The sequence below is a fragment of the Hippocampus bargibanti genome, linkage group LG07 (genome assembly GCF_051943395.1).
Source record: "Hippocampus bargibanti isolate YZ-2025 linkage group LG07, ASM5194339v1, whole genome shotgun sequence".
NCBI classification, from domain to species: domain Eukaryota; kingdom Metazoa; phylum Chordata; class Actinopteri; order Syngnathiformes; family Syngnathidae; genus Hippocampus; species Hippocampus bargibanti.
The window spans coordinates 7,487,550-7,502,264 of record NC_142740.1 but is presented as its reverse complement, the minus strand read 5'-3'; the positions used below and the strand labels follow the sequence as shown (position 1 = coordinate 7,502,264).

At 43.0% G+C, this 14,715-nt stretch overlaps 1 protein-coding gene across 2 annotated transcripts; it reads right to left on the bottom strand.

The window, feature by feature from the left end:
* Positions 1–3: 3 nt before the first annotated feature.
* On the bottom strand, positions 4–12,225 carry LOC148895330 (retinal Mueller cells isomerohydrolase-like). Of its 2 annotated transcripts, none has more exons than XM_089000846.1 (14): positions 12,083–12,225; positions 7,366–7,448; positions 7,122–7,272; positions 6,938–7,045; positions 6,725–6,866; positions 5,017–5,164; positions 4,861–4,942; positions 4,619–4,751; positions 3,891–4,033; positions 3,689–3,818; positions 3,423–3,537; positions 3,224–3,318; positions 2,437–2,548; positions 4–409 (listed from the first exon to the last, which is right to left on the bottom strand). In XM_089000846.1, exons 1-14 carry the CDS (start codon positions 12,091–12,093, stop codon positions 264–266), a joined length of 1,599 nt encoding a protein of 532 aa, XP_088856972.1. In that variant the 5' UTR covers positions 12,094–12,225; the 3' UTR covers positions 4–263. The 2 variants fall into 2 exon arrangements, with proteins under 2 accessions (XP_088856972.1, XP_088856973.1); XM_089000847.1 differs by lacking the exon at positions 12,083–12,225 and adding an exon at positions 11,285–12,050.
* Between the last annotated feature and the right edge of the window lie 2,490 nt (positions 12,226–14,715).

Sequence of the window (14,715 nt, the reverse complement as noted above, 5' to 3'; positions counted from 1 at the left end):
ACATCCTATATAAAAGCCTCATATTTTTATTCCAACAAATGTGTAATATACCAGAAAAACAGTATAAATTGGGAAGGTTGTGATAGTGTTCATAAATGTAAAAGAATTTTGAGGATTATGTGGTTTGAAAGTCACTTTCGCTTGAGCCCTTACAATACACACTGCTTCGCTCCTGAATTCTTGCTATTCAGTAAAGTCCATCCACATATGGACACATGTCGTCAAGATCTATTTGAAGGTGTAATTTGGTCTTGATGGGAGGATCACGGCTTGTAAAAGCCGTGAAAAGTCACCGGAAAGATGGTGTCGACCTCGGCTCTGGCCACCTCGGTCAATTTGGCGGCATCCAGCACCAACAAGAAGCCAGGCCTCTCTGCTCCGGGCTTGACGACAATACTCAGCAGCACACCTACACAGGACACACACACAATGACACGACTCGCCTGCATCAATTTCAGTGAGACACCCAAAAAAAAATAAAAATACGGTTAGCGGACTAAAAAACCTATTTGCTAGATATTAGCTATCTATTTGCTAGCTATTAGCTATCTAATGTTAAGCAGATTCCTTACTTACAGACAGTGTATTGTAGGTGTTCAAATACCTGACATGTTTCGGCGACTACTTCCGCCTTCGTCAGAGTGTCACGGATGTTGCTGTGACGCGCCATTTTCAGCTGGTGTTGCTATGAGGGCGTGACCTACCTGTCAGAACTGACAGGCAAGTCACGCCCCCCGCTGTCCGCTCGTCCCTCCAGGATGCTGCTCCAGGTAGTAGAGAGCATGTAAGCTCCCTCATCCCTGTTGATGGTCCTTGGTACTCGCTTTCGGATTTCAATGGCCTCCCTGATCCAGCGCTGATGTTTGTTGTCTTCGGTGCGGATGACTCTGGCCTTCTCCCAGTCCATGATGTGGTTCCTCATAGCAACACCAGCTGAAAATGGCGCGTCACAGCAACATCCGTGACACTCTGACGAAGGCGGAAGTAGTCGCCGAAACATGTCAGGTATTTGAACACCTACAATACACTGTCTGTAAGTAAGGAATCTGCTTAACATTAGTTATCAAGTAGACAGGATGAATTTAGTACAACTATTAGCTATCTATTCGCTAGCTAGCTAGCTTGCGATCAGAGTTACTTCTGGTTTGAGTGAACGCTGGCGTGTGTGGCTGTCGCTGCTCAACCTAGCTATCTGGCTTTCTAGCTAGCGAGGTACCAAGCTAGCTATTTGCTATCTAGCAAGGTACCCAGCTAGCTATCTATTTGCCATCTATTATCTCTCTGGCTGGCTATATATTGGCTATCTGGCTAGCTATTAGCTATCTATCTGGCTAGCTATCTAGCTGGCAAGCTATTAGCTATATATCAGCTGGCTTTCTATGTATTTGAGTTACTTCAGGGTTCAGTGAACGCTGGCGCATGTGACTCCTGCTGCTCAGCCTAGCTATCTGGCTATCTAGCTAGCTACCCAGCTAGCTAATTGCTATCTAGCTAGCTACCCAGCTAGCTATCTATTTGCTATCTATTATCTGTCTAGGTGGCTATATATTAGCTAGCTATTAGTTATCTAGCTGGCTGGCTATTAGCTATATATCAGCTAGCTTTCTATGTGAGTTACTTCCAGGTTCAGTGAACGCTGGCACATGTGACTCCCGCTGCTCAGCCTAGCTATCTGGCTATCTAGCTAGGTACCCAGCTAGCTAATTGCTATCTAGTTAGCTACCCAGCTAGATATATATTTGCTATCTATTATCTGTCTAGCTGGCTATATATTAGCTAGCTATTAGCTATCTATCTGGCCAGCTATCTAGCTGGCTAGCTATTAGCTACATATCAGCTAGCTTTCTATGTACAGTAAAGTCTCGTTATATCGATATCGGATATATCGATAGTCCCGGTTATATCGATACTATTTCTATGCACGCACGGAGAAAATTACATGCAAACAGGGTCGGATATATCGATAGTCCCGGTTATATCGATATTTTTTCGGACTCCCTTGAATATCGATATAACGAGACTTTACTGTATTTGAGTTACTTCCGGGTTGAGTGAACGCTGGCGCGTGTGACTCCCGCTGCTCAGCCTAGCGATCTGGCTATCTAGCTAGCTACCGAGCTAGCTATTTGCTATCTAGCTGGCTACCAGCGCGCTATGTATTTGCTATCTATCATCTGTCTATCTGGCTATATATTAGCAATCCATCTATCTATCTCTGGGTTGAGTGAACGCTGGTGCGTGTGGCTGCCGCTGCTCACCCACAGAAAAACCTATCCTGTGACTGTAAAGTGACCTTGACAGTTTTGAAAGGTGCTTAGAAATTAAGCGTATTATTATTATTGTTATTATTATTTCCAAAATAAAGTTAAATACTTCAAATATAATTATTTAGACTGTTGATGTATCGCGATCTGCGCTTTGTGATTGTAAACATACCGTCATCCTCCTCCGTAGCGCCAGGTGTCGCTACGAATAGCGGCTCTGATGGATAACACTCATCCTCCTTCCACACCCATGTCTCTTTTGTCTGCACGTTTAACTTGATCACCTAGAACATAGGTGTCAAAGTCAAGGCCCAGGGGCCAAATCTGGCCCGCCACATCATTTTATTCGGCCCACAAAAGCAAATCAAACTTGTGAAATTCCATGCTCATTTATAGAGCTACAAAAGCTAGCGATTGAGCAAGATAGCGATTGAGTAATCTTCCGATCGAGCACGCTAGCGACCAAGCGAGTTAGCAACCGAGCGGGTTAGCAACCAAGCGAGCTAGCGATCGAGCAAGCTCCCTCTCTTTCTATTCAGTTAGTTGACTAATCCCTTACATCACATGTGTCAAAGTCAAGGCCCGGGGGCCAAAGCTGGCCCGCCACCTCATTTTATTCGGCCCGCGAAAGCAAATTAAACTTGTGAAATTCTATGCTCATTTATAGAGCTACAGTAACTAGCAATTGAGCAAGCTAGCGATCCAATTCGCAGCTCAATTTGTTGCAGTTTTAGCACACTTTAAATGGCCACTTCCGGTTTCATTTTGAAGTCGTTTTTGGTCACTTTAAGTCATTTTTATTGGTGTTGGCATTTGACTAAAAATATCAGCCTGTGTGTTTTGGGTATTTTAGATGCTATAAAACATTTTCCTGATGTCACTTAGGAAACAAAAAATGGTGTCGGTTGTCTTTTAAACCAGCTGCGTCATCCATATGTGTGCAAATTCAGTGTGCCCACCTTGTCAGGGATGAAATGGTTGAGTCCAAGACCATACGCGAAGGAATACTTCTTGCCCCGGCATTGAGAGTAGTTGATCTGCGGAAACTCAAAGGCTGGGAGACAATCCCCCAAGGTGAATGTGGAGAACTAAATTTGCATATATTCTAGGATTATACTCGCAAAGTACCACATACTTCAAAACAAAAAATGGTTTCACCTTGTCTTGGTTTGGAAAAGAGGACTTCAGGTTCCAACCAGACGGTTCCGTCACTACGAAGGGCAGCGGTTGCTGTCGTGTACGGCAGAGAAATCAGGTTCTTTCCTGGTTCCTCCTAAAAGTACAATAACATGAGCCACTTTTGACGAACAAATTGGAGGAAACATACTTCCAAGACCGCGAAACAACAACTGGGTTTTCCTTCTTGACCCGCTTCACCAAAGCGATGCAGTTGAATGAAAACGAACCGGGCTATGCGTACTCACGCTGTGCAGATCGAGCGGCAGCACGTATCTTCTGACCTCCGGCTGAGGCGCCCTGGCCGCTGCTTTCTTAACCTCATCCCACTCCCCCCTCAGGTTGGCCAGATACAGGTAGTTGTACACAAAGTCATATCTGCGTACAGGTCCAACGGTTAGTAACGTAGTCTGTCATCATAGAAATACACAAAGACTCGGTTGACCTTACCCTTTCCACACGCAGAGGTCAACAACAATAAATCCCTGGTCTTCGTAAGCGTTAATGTGATGGAAAATATTGAAAGCTGAAGTTCGGAACTTGTGCTCGCTCAGATAGGCTGCCGGGTCCCTAGAGGTCAGGTGAAACCATGTCTGTAGAAACGAAACAAGCCCAGGTACAAAGTCTTAGCTGTATAAAGACTCCTGGAGTCACTTTCTGGAATGGTAGACCAAAATCTTGGTTCATATAGCAAGACTGAATTGGTCCATCTCCTCGTCGCTCATGAGCAAGTTCTCGTTCCAGCAAGACGGAGCAAGTTCTCGCACCTCAAACCTGTCTTGAGATTGGCTGATAGAGAACTTTAGAGGCCGAGTGATCAGTCTCATTTTAAGTGGACACCCCATAGCCCGGCTGGACCTAAGCCCCCTCCCAATTTTTTTTCTTTGGGGCTATCTTAAGGACCAGAGTCTACGCAGGGAAACCCAGACCAGAATCATCACGGAACTCAAGAAAGCCATCAAGGAGGAGATGAGAGCCATGACCAATTCAGTCTGTAAGAACGTTATGGACAACTTCAAGAAATACACGGAGCTAAATGGTGGCCATCTTAGAACGGGGACTAATTGGACTTGGGGTTTGTTTTATTTGGGTCACCCTGTATCAGCAATTAAATTGTAGCATCTCAACTTCAAATCGTCATATCCGAGTGACAAATCACGCCCGGCGAGCCCACCTACCCCCATGGTCTCGTTCGATTCAAAACAGTCCATGTACGTGGCTCCTCGGACACTCCAAGCCGACAGAAACTTGAGCAGGTTGATCTTCACCGGTTGCTCCACAAACACGAAATAATTGCCGGTTAAACCAAAACTGAGCGAGGAGAGAGAAGAGCCAGGGGGTCAAGGGGTCTTAGAATCTCAAATCTCACACCAGTTTCAATTGTCCGCCATGTTTGAAAAATGATCTTTCTTCTCGGTACCTGTGAACGTAGGACGGTTTTAACCTCTCGCTGCTTGGGAGTTGGACGATGACCTGCGATTTCTCAAGGGGGTCCGACTTGTCTAGAAACATGGGGCGGCAACGGTAAATGGCCCAAAAAAATGTTTCTTCTGGCAAGAAACTGTAGCAAACTGACCTTTCTGAGCAGGCGGGATCCGGACGATGTTATAGGCCAGACTCATGTTTTTGCCAAAGCAGTTGCCAATGTTGTAGACTGTACCATCTGCGTCAAAGTGGGGGTGAGCTGTTACCCCGTTCACCGACAGGTACTTACACAGGTCCACCTAATTGACGTTTATCGTCCAAAATAACAACAACAAAACTTGTGTTATGACAACGTCACATCCAGAAAATATACATTTTTGCCTCCCAACCGTTGTTCTAAATTATTTTATGTTTTGTTTAATTTTATTTTGGGAGTTGAGATCCACAAACAAATAAGTATAAAATCAAAAACTGATATATATCCATGTTTTGAAAGATGGATTTTTATTTATTGTCTTTATTATTACTATTATAATTGTAGTTATTTTTAAAAGAAAATATTTGTTTTTGTCATACTTGCATGGACAGACAACTGTATGTATGTATATGTGTGTGCCTCACACTAAGTCCCTACCATGTAACAAAAACATGTTCTGTGTGTGTGCGCCTCAAACTAAGTCCCCACTGTGAAGCAAAAAAACATGGTGTGTGTGTGTGTATGTATGCGCATCACACTAAGTCTCCACCATGAAACAAAAACGTGTTTGTGTGTGGATGTGTGCACCTCATACTGAGTCCCCAAAGTTTTGCAAAAACGTGTGTTCCGTGTGTGTATATGTGTGTGTGCACCTCAAACTAAGTCATCACAATGTCGCAAAAACATGTTGTGTATTGTGATGTCACGAGAGGCTGTGTCCTGGAGGGCAAATACATCCCCCTAAGATGGCTCCACCCAGAGAGAGTCTTGGCCCCATCTGGTGGAACGCAGCAATTAAAACCACACACCTGCAGCTGATCAGGGCGGGATTGGCAGGCAAGGCTCTTAAGGCAGAGAGCCTCTGAGTGTGGTGGTGGGGAAAGACAAGCTCGATTGCTATGCTCTGTGAAGAAGTTAATTGCTGCGTGGAACTCATATCCAATTGGGACCACACGACAGGACACTGGATTTGGACCTCGCTAGGGTGGCTAGGCTACATGAGGAGGACGTCAAGAGGGGTGAGACCTAGAGACTCTTGGAAAAGAACTCTGTCTTCAGTTTTACCTCAGAAGAGACTTTATTTTGATTTAAGTATTGGAAGAGACACTATTCAAACCTTTGTTGCTTGTGAATTCCCCCTGAAACCCTTGATTAAACCCTTTGTTTGTATCCAAACCTGTCGTCCATTGCACTTCTTGTCCTGTCCCGCTGAGAGCTAGCCTCTCATGATATCACAGTATGTGTCTATGCGCACACCACACCAGTCCCCACCATGTCCAGAAAATATTTGTCTGCATACGCACCTCACACTAAGTCCCCACTGTGTGACCAAAACATATGTTTGTGTGTGTACGTGTGTGCGCCTCACATTAAGTCCCCACCATGTTGCAAAAATCATGTGGTGTATGTGTGTATATGTACCTCACACAAAGTCCCCACTATGTCACAAAAACGTGTGTACGTTTGTGCGCCTCACAGTAAGTCCCCACCATGTGGCAAAAAACGTGTCGTGTATGTTTGTATACACCTCACATTGAGTCTCCACCACGGAATTAAAATGTGTTTTTGTGTGCACCTCACACCAAGTCCTCACCACGTGGAGAAAACTTGTATGTGCGTGTGTTTGTGTGTTGCAGCTTCTCGAGGCCCGATTGAGTCTCACCTTCCCTAAAGTCTCCAGAGACTCGGGATCAACCTTGGTGATGTAATTGGTCTCAGTGACAGCGTAGAATTCCTCCCCAATTGGATAAACGTTGACAACACAGTTGTCAGTCACTTCAATGCCCCGGAAGTAGGAGAAAAATCTACACACGTACAAGTCGATTGTTATTATTGTATTCATGGATGGTGAGCAGAGCACGACAGTCAATTTCACCTGGAGAAGATATTTTTACAGGGATCGGGGTACACTGCAGTGCCAAACTCCGTAATGACCACTCTGTTCTCGGTCATGGCACGGACGTAGGCGTCTGTTTTCAAAAACCTGAACAAGAAGAAGACACGTTGTCATTTTCAGGTTAGGATACATCTTTTCTGGTCCGAATGTGTTCAGTTCTTACTTTCTGCAGTAGGTCACTCGACCGTTCTTCAGGTCAAACTTGTGCATGAGAGCCTGTCCGTCAAACAGATGATGGAACGGTTGGTCCCCGACTTCGAAAAGACCTGGTCCCATCCTGAGAACACTGCCGCCTAGCCATGTTGGCAAAACACCTTCATGGAAACAAATTTTCCAGATTTCACCAAATCTGGAAGTGATTCCTGTAAAGGTCGGCGGTATCGGTTGAAGGCAAGGCTCTCTCCTACCGGTAACCTTGGCTGGAATTGCTTCATTCAGTTCCTCCACCGTCTCAAAGATCTTCCTGTAACCACCAGCGGGATGCTCCACACTGGACAAGAATCGGAATCGAGAATGAATTCAAGGATCATTGTTTGCGTCAACTAATATACCGAAAGAAAAATGTCAGGTCATCCAAATTAACTCCTTCACTTCACAGTCCTCTCTCGTATCTTCTGGTGTGCCCCAAGGCGCGTCCTAGGACCGCTCCTCTTTATCACCTACCTTCTTCCCCTTGGCAATATTGTCCGTAAATTTGGTATACAATGTCAGTGCTTTGCGGATGACACCCAGCTCTATCTCTCCAACAAACCCGATGCCTGTCTTCCACCTTCTTCCCTTTCACTCTGCCTGTCTGAAATTAAATCCTGGTTTACCCATAACAACCCTCAAACTTAACAGCGAAAAAACTGACATTCACCTCGTTGATACCAAATCCACCTTGAGCAAAGCTAACAGTTTCTCTCTCACTTATGACAATTCGACAGTTTCACCCTCCCATCAGTTCAAAAGCCTTGGTGTCATTCTCGACAGCATCTTTCCACTCCAATATAAATAACTTAACCCGATCTGCGTACTTCCACCTATGCCCTTCTCTCACCCCTCACACCACTGCTATCCAAGTTCATAGTCTTCTCACCTTCCGGATTGAGTATTGCAATTCACTTCTCTTTGGTGTCCCTCAGAAACTTCTCCACAAACTTCAACTCGTCCAGAATTCTTCAGCCCGGATCATCACCAGAACCTCCTCCTTTCACCACATCACCCCCGTCCTCCAAGAGCTCCACCGGCTCCCAGTCAAATGTAGAATCAACTTTAGAATTATTTTTTATACATTTAAAGCTATCCATAACCTTGCCCTCCCCCATACCTATCTGACCTTCGTCACATTTATATTCCCTCTCGTTTCCTCAGATCCTCTTCCTCCCTCCACCTCTGCGTGCCCCCCAAGCCCCCTCCCCGTCCGTCCGTCTCAGCACGATGGGTGACACAGCCTTCAGCTGCTCTGCCCCCAAACTTTGGAACTCACTTCCCCTCAACATTCGTAACATTAATTTTCTTCCCACCTTCAAGTTGAAATTGCATTTTCTGTGCAGCTCTCTCTCTTTTCTATTTAAAATTGTATTTTATTTATTGTATTCTATTTGTGATTGTATTTTATTTATTATAGTACCTGAAAAGGCAGCGGATACATTTGTTTATGACTGCTGTCCCATAGTTGACCAGCAGATGGCTGTGCTTTATTTTCTTGACATTACGTTGGGTTGTTGTCACTTCCGGTACAGATTTACTTTCCGCGCCTCTTCAAGTTTCATTTTACTGAGAAGACGGCGATAATGGACATGCTTTATCGCTGTATGTTTAGCAAGGAAAAGATAAAAAGGACAAAGACCAAAACTTCTGTTTCGGACAGAAAGCGGGCAAAGTGGTTTGTACGATTTTATGGCATACGTTTTATTTCATTGATGTAAAGTCCAAATGTTTGTGTAAATAATAGCTATATTTTTATACTTGTTTGTACTTCTACGGTGGTGCTGTCGTTGGTGATTCATAATACAAGTGCAATCACATGAAAGAATTAACCATCAGTACAAAGAACCGGAGTCCTGTGTTTCGAATGGAAGCACAGTACCTACGCTTGTCTGTGACTGTAAAGTGTCCTTAAGAGCTTCGAAAGGTGTTTAAAATGTAATTTATTATTTTATTATTATTATTATTATGAAAGGTCCAGGACTACCGACACAAAAGATCTAAATTCTCTTTTTTCAATGCTAGCTAGACCTTGAGCTTCTGACCGTTCTTGTCCTCACCGACACTGCTAGAGCAAGGTCGTTACAAGCTGAACCTGGACCACATCGAGGCGTGTGTGACGCCAACATGGTCGTCGCAGTGGCCATGGCCACATCTGTCTATATGGGATATAGGGCCAGAGTTACCAGCACAACTTTTGTTCGCTGACAAAGCTCTTCGGATGAGGAGCGAACTGTCCGACACCTTCGAGGAAGTACAGATGACGGATCAAGAAACCTTTTCCTCGATTGTGGTTTATCTTTTTGTTTTTTTGCTCTGAAACAAGATTTAAATTCCTGGCTTTCAATCACAGTCGAATTAAGGCAATGTGACAATACTGTAAATCCTTTTTTTTGGACAATTATACTATTTGTTTGGGAAATCTGTCTCAGTTGGCACCGCCCTAGCGACTCTAGAGCTACTCTGGAGGACTGCAAGAATCGAAACAAGGGTGCGGAAAATCCTACTGGACCCTCCACATCCTGCCCATCACCTTTGCCAGCGACTCGCAACCGATCCATGTGCACCAAATCCAGCAAACATTTAAACAGCTTCTTACCCCGTCTCCATTAACTCTCTAAAATGTCACCCAAATATAACTGTGTAGTGCCTCTTTGCAATTTTTTATGATGATACTAGTGCAGTGTGTGTGTTCAACATACAGTGATACCTCAGCTTACAAACTTAATTGCTTTCCAGAAAGTGTGTAAGGCGAAAAGTGTCATGATCTGGTTGGCGACCAACAGGTGGCGCTGTCGGCCCCGCCGGCAACTGCACCAATCCGTGGCAGACTGTCACATTGTGGTTGGCGACCAACGGATAGCGCTGACGGCCCCGCCCTCAGTTGCGCAGGTGTTGGTCGTCCTCATCAGTGGCAGTTAAAGGGACTCCCAGCACGACCATCCGGTGTCGGGTCATTGTACTGTGAATGTGTTTGCTTCACCCTGTCAGGTTTGTTTCATCTTGGCAGATTTTTACTCATGGTTTTCTTTGTACTTTTCTGTTCGGATGACTTTGACGTTTTAGATTTTGTTCCTGCTGACTTTATTTTAATACAATTTGGCAAATACAACCTCCTGCTTCGCCCTGCCTGCCTTTTTGGGATCCACAACCACCATCACCTTCCTTGCAAACCGTGACAAAAAGTTTGTCTGCCAAATATTTATTTCCCATAAGAAACCATTAAATGAGAATAATCCATTCCCAGGTCCCCATAAAACATAATTTTCTCCAAAATAAGCCTTATAACTACACAAAATATGCCTTATTTTATGTATAATAAATGTCCTATTGTATTGTAATTATAGAAGTAAACTGTACTATATAATAAAGTGATGAGGTTAAAATCTTAGCGAAAGAACATAGATGGTTTGAAAGGGGGGTAAAAGAAGCGATTCTTATAAAACAACAAAATCCTTCATTAAACCGGTCTGGTGGGGTGAGGTTCAATTTGGATCGTTCATACAATAGCCTGCTTAGGCAAAACAGGTTACGCAACATTCGTAATGCTGATGAGGTGATAATAATAATACATTTTATTTCAAGCGCCTTTCAAAACACCCAAGGACACTTTACAAAACACTTTACAAAACAATAAAACAAAGCACATAACAATAAAACCATAAGTAAAATGATACATAATAAAATAGCAGACAGAACTATACATTGAAAGCAATTTTAAACAAGGGGGTTTTGAGGTGAGCCTTGAAAATAGGGAGGGGGTCAATATTGCGGATGTTGGGTGGAAGACAATTCCAGAGTTTGGGAGCATACTGGTGGGAGTGGGGGAAATGCGCCAGTCGTTAGTCAGGAATGTAGGAACAATCAGTGGGGCCACAGGGAGTGGTCCTCTGCTCCCCCCAACCTGAGAGTAGGCTGTGTCCGGCGCCGCCATGGCTGGACATTAGGGATATATAAATAGGGCCGATACGACCAGTCAGACTTTAGTTCGCTGACGAAGCCTCTTGGATAGGAGGCGAAACGTCTGAAACCTTTAAATTTGTACAGATGACGGCTGAAGAAAACTTCTCATCGATGGACCACTCCTGTACGACTGAGAGCTTACACAGACGTATATAATAAAGTGGTTTTAATTACCTTTGTGATGGTAGTTGTCAATGGTTGACGAACTTCCAGATTGCCTCTTGTTAATATCCGAGTGAAGTTCCCGTGCTTTCTCTGCGATAATTCCCTCACTCACACAGTCCCCTGCTAGCTGCTTTTCATTAATCAAAATGAACAGAAAATGTTCAACCTTTTCTATTGCCTGAGACCATTGCTTAGACAACACAGAAACACCCTTAACCACACGTAGCAACGGTCGACTTAGCGTACTGGTACTGGGACGCTAAGTCACACAAACGCACGCCACATTCGTGTTTTTCGATGATCTCCTTCTGCTCTACCGTAATTTTCTTTTGTGTCCTCCACGGTTGAACACTAGTCTGTGGTGGGGGCTTTTAAGTCCCATAATAGCAAAAGTACTCCACTCGATAACAAACCATGTCTGCACTCAAAGAAAGGTGGTGACAAAAACTAGTCCGCCAGCCACTGTGGCGCTGTTCGACCGTGTCGTTTGGTGTTCATCCACTGAATACTAGTGAATTTAATGTTTGTAAGGCAAAAGGTTCGTGAGCTAAAGCATTCGTAAGATGAGGTATCACTGTACTTGGCCAATAAAAATAATTCTGATTCAAGCAATGCATATATATCAAAAGTTGACTCCAATCAGGAAGACTATGCATTCCTCGTAAAGTACAGTAACTAATTTAACTCATGGAACCCAGTCAATGCGAACACGAGCAAATAACTCATCTTTGACAGTGTAGTTGACTTTTTTTCAAACTTATGCACTCCTAAAAAAATTAAAAAACAAGAAAGTAAAGCTTTACTCACTGGCTTGCCATCCTGCCGTACACTTTTGAAACCCTTTTTTGCTGTTCCCAAGCACTCCAGGCTGCATTGAAACCACACACTCATTTCCTGTTATGAGGGAGAGAATTCTCCTCCTCCTCCTTCTCTTCTTCTCCGCATCTCCGTCCCCCTTTTCCCCCGCCTGCCTCTACCTTTTCTTCCACCGCACTGCGTGAAATCGAGCCGAACAAGGCAGCTTTGTTCGGTTCGGGTTGTCTGGCTCACGGCCTCCAGTCGAATGTTTACCAAGTTTTGGAATTGAGGACTTTGTTTACACCTGTGAGGCAACAGACACTTAGCAAATGAGCCGAGTCTCAGTTTCGGCTCTTTCATGGTACTTTTGCATGTCAAAGAATGTGTTCTAATGACTTCCAGACGGCTAGGAAGAAAAAAATCAACATGGGAAGAAAATGTAACCGCTTGGTTCCCAAAGTGGGAAAAACGGAGAGAATGACAATGAATCATCCGTCAGAGAAAAAAAACAATGATGAAATCACGGAATGTTATACCCAAATTGACCCAAAAAATAAAATAAAACGTCCAGCTTTTCAAAATCGAGCAGTTTTGATGATTTTTCATCATATAAGATCACGCACGTAACGGCTGAACGCGTTTATTTCCCTGACAATTTGCATAGTTAGAGAGGATCAAAAAAAAAAAAAAACTAACGGCAAATGGGACATACAAATAGCTACCAATGCTTCGTATAGGCTGGGATCAATAAATGCCATATAGAAGGAAATTTGAGCTCCATCTTGGAAAGTTAAATTACGACATATTGCCAAAACAAAGCAGGTACGAAATAAAAAAATAAAAGCCCCCTCAACAGCTTGAACTTTAACTTCAACTATACAATAAACAAAAACGATTTCGCATACAAGCAGAATGGCAAAAACATAAATCTTCAATCCTTTCCCTCTGAAAAAAAATAATAATCTGACAAATCTAAACATACAACTACACTTTTATTCTGTCAGTCTTATAAACTATTAAAAAAAATCCAAGCCAAGATATATCATATTTACAAAAGAGGGTTAGGGCCAGTGAAGGCAAAAATAAGGTGGGCAAGATTGTCACTTTATTCTCAGAATTCTGACTTTAAACTAAATTTATATTAAATGTATTATTTATATTATTAAATCACTTTAAAGTGTGAATTCTGACTTTGTATAGTTATAACTACAGCTCCACGAACATCACTGATAGAACATTTATATACACATCCGTAAAAATCCTATATTACAGTAAAGTCTCGTTATATCGATATCGGATATATCGATAGTCCCCGGTTATATCGATATTTTTTTGGACTCCCTTGAATATCGATATAACGAGACTTTACTGTATTTCATTTCTAGTTTAGTCTATATATGGATGTACGTAGCTTACTAGATAACTCTGGGTATCTGTTCAGTCTGATATCTTGTTATACCCTCGTTGTCACTGATAGGCCCGGTCGATATGATGTCATCACTGCTGTATAATAAAACCAGGTGAAAGGGGCGGCTATATCTCTCTCTCTGATCCTCCTCAACCAATGTCAACACAATGTCCCTGCTGTCTACAAGATTAAAATAATGTATTTTGTTCAACACCTTGGTTCATGCTGATTACTACCATCTTCTAACACCGTGAAGAGCAAGGAACCAGAGGGAATGATCATTTAAACCCAACAGTCAAAAAGTCAGAATTCTGACTTTTAAGTGAGAATTCTGACTTCATTCTCAGAATTCAGACTTTAAAGTGAGAATTCTGACCCTATTCTCAGAATTCTGACCTTAAAGTGAGAAGTCTGACTTCATTCTCAGAATTCAGACTTTAAAATGAGAATTCTGACTTCATTCTCAGAATTCTGACCTTGAAGTGAGAATTCTGACTTTAAAGGACAACCGACGTCTTGTTTATAGAACGGTTTTTGCACATCTACATTTGCACAGTATACAGTTGACATTTTTATTTTGTTATGCTTAGAATATCTTGTTTTCTATCCTTTCACTCCCACCCCAACCCCATCCCTCTTCAATTGCTGCTGTGGACTGCAAATTTCCCCATTGCGGGACGAATAAAGGTATTCTGATTCTGATTCTGACGCCTCCGGAGAAGTTGTGTCCATAATTTGTAAAATCACTTTAAATGACTTCTACTGAGCCTATTTTACAAAGATTCCACCGCATATAGCTATATTTTACATTTTAAGACTCACGCTGAATATTCAGGAAGTCTTGTTTTGGAGTTGATGACCATGCCTGACGTGACGTCACGTCTGGAACGCTCCTGACCGAGAAAGCGACACACACTGCATTTTGCGGTACTTTGTTTGGTCTGAAAACTTCGTGTTGATCCGTGTTGTTAAAACATAAATAACGCGATGGTGAATCGTTGTGTTGCACCAAGACTACTATTTAATACGAGTTGACACAAATTCCCAGCAGACAAATCAGGCCATTTCCAATGGAGTTTGGGCGCCATCTTGTGCATTTTTTGGGCACTACATTGGAGTCCAGACGCCTCAAAATGAGACGCAAGGACTTCTTTAATCAATTGCAAACATTTATGTTTTCCTCTTCAGAACTATTTGAATCATATTCATAAGTGGATGAGTAACAAGAAAGCAT

Excerpts from the sequence above, each read along its gene's own strand:
- LOC148895330 (XM_089000846.1), bottom strand. Across the intron at positions 7,273-7,365 it reads AATTCCAGCCAAGGTTACCG|GTGTTTTGCCAACATGGCTA; the intron begins GTAGGAGAGAGC and ends GTTTCCATGAAG. Across the intron at positions 4,752-4,860 it reads AAACCGTCCTACGTTCACAG|TTTTGGTTTAACCGGCAATT; the intron begins GTACCGAGAAGA and ends CTCCTCGCTCAG.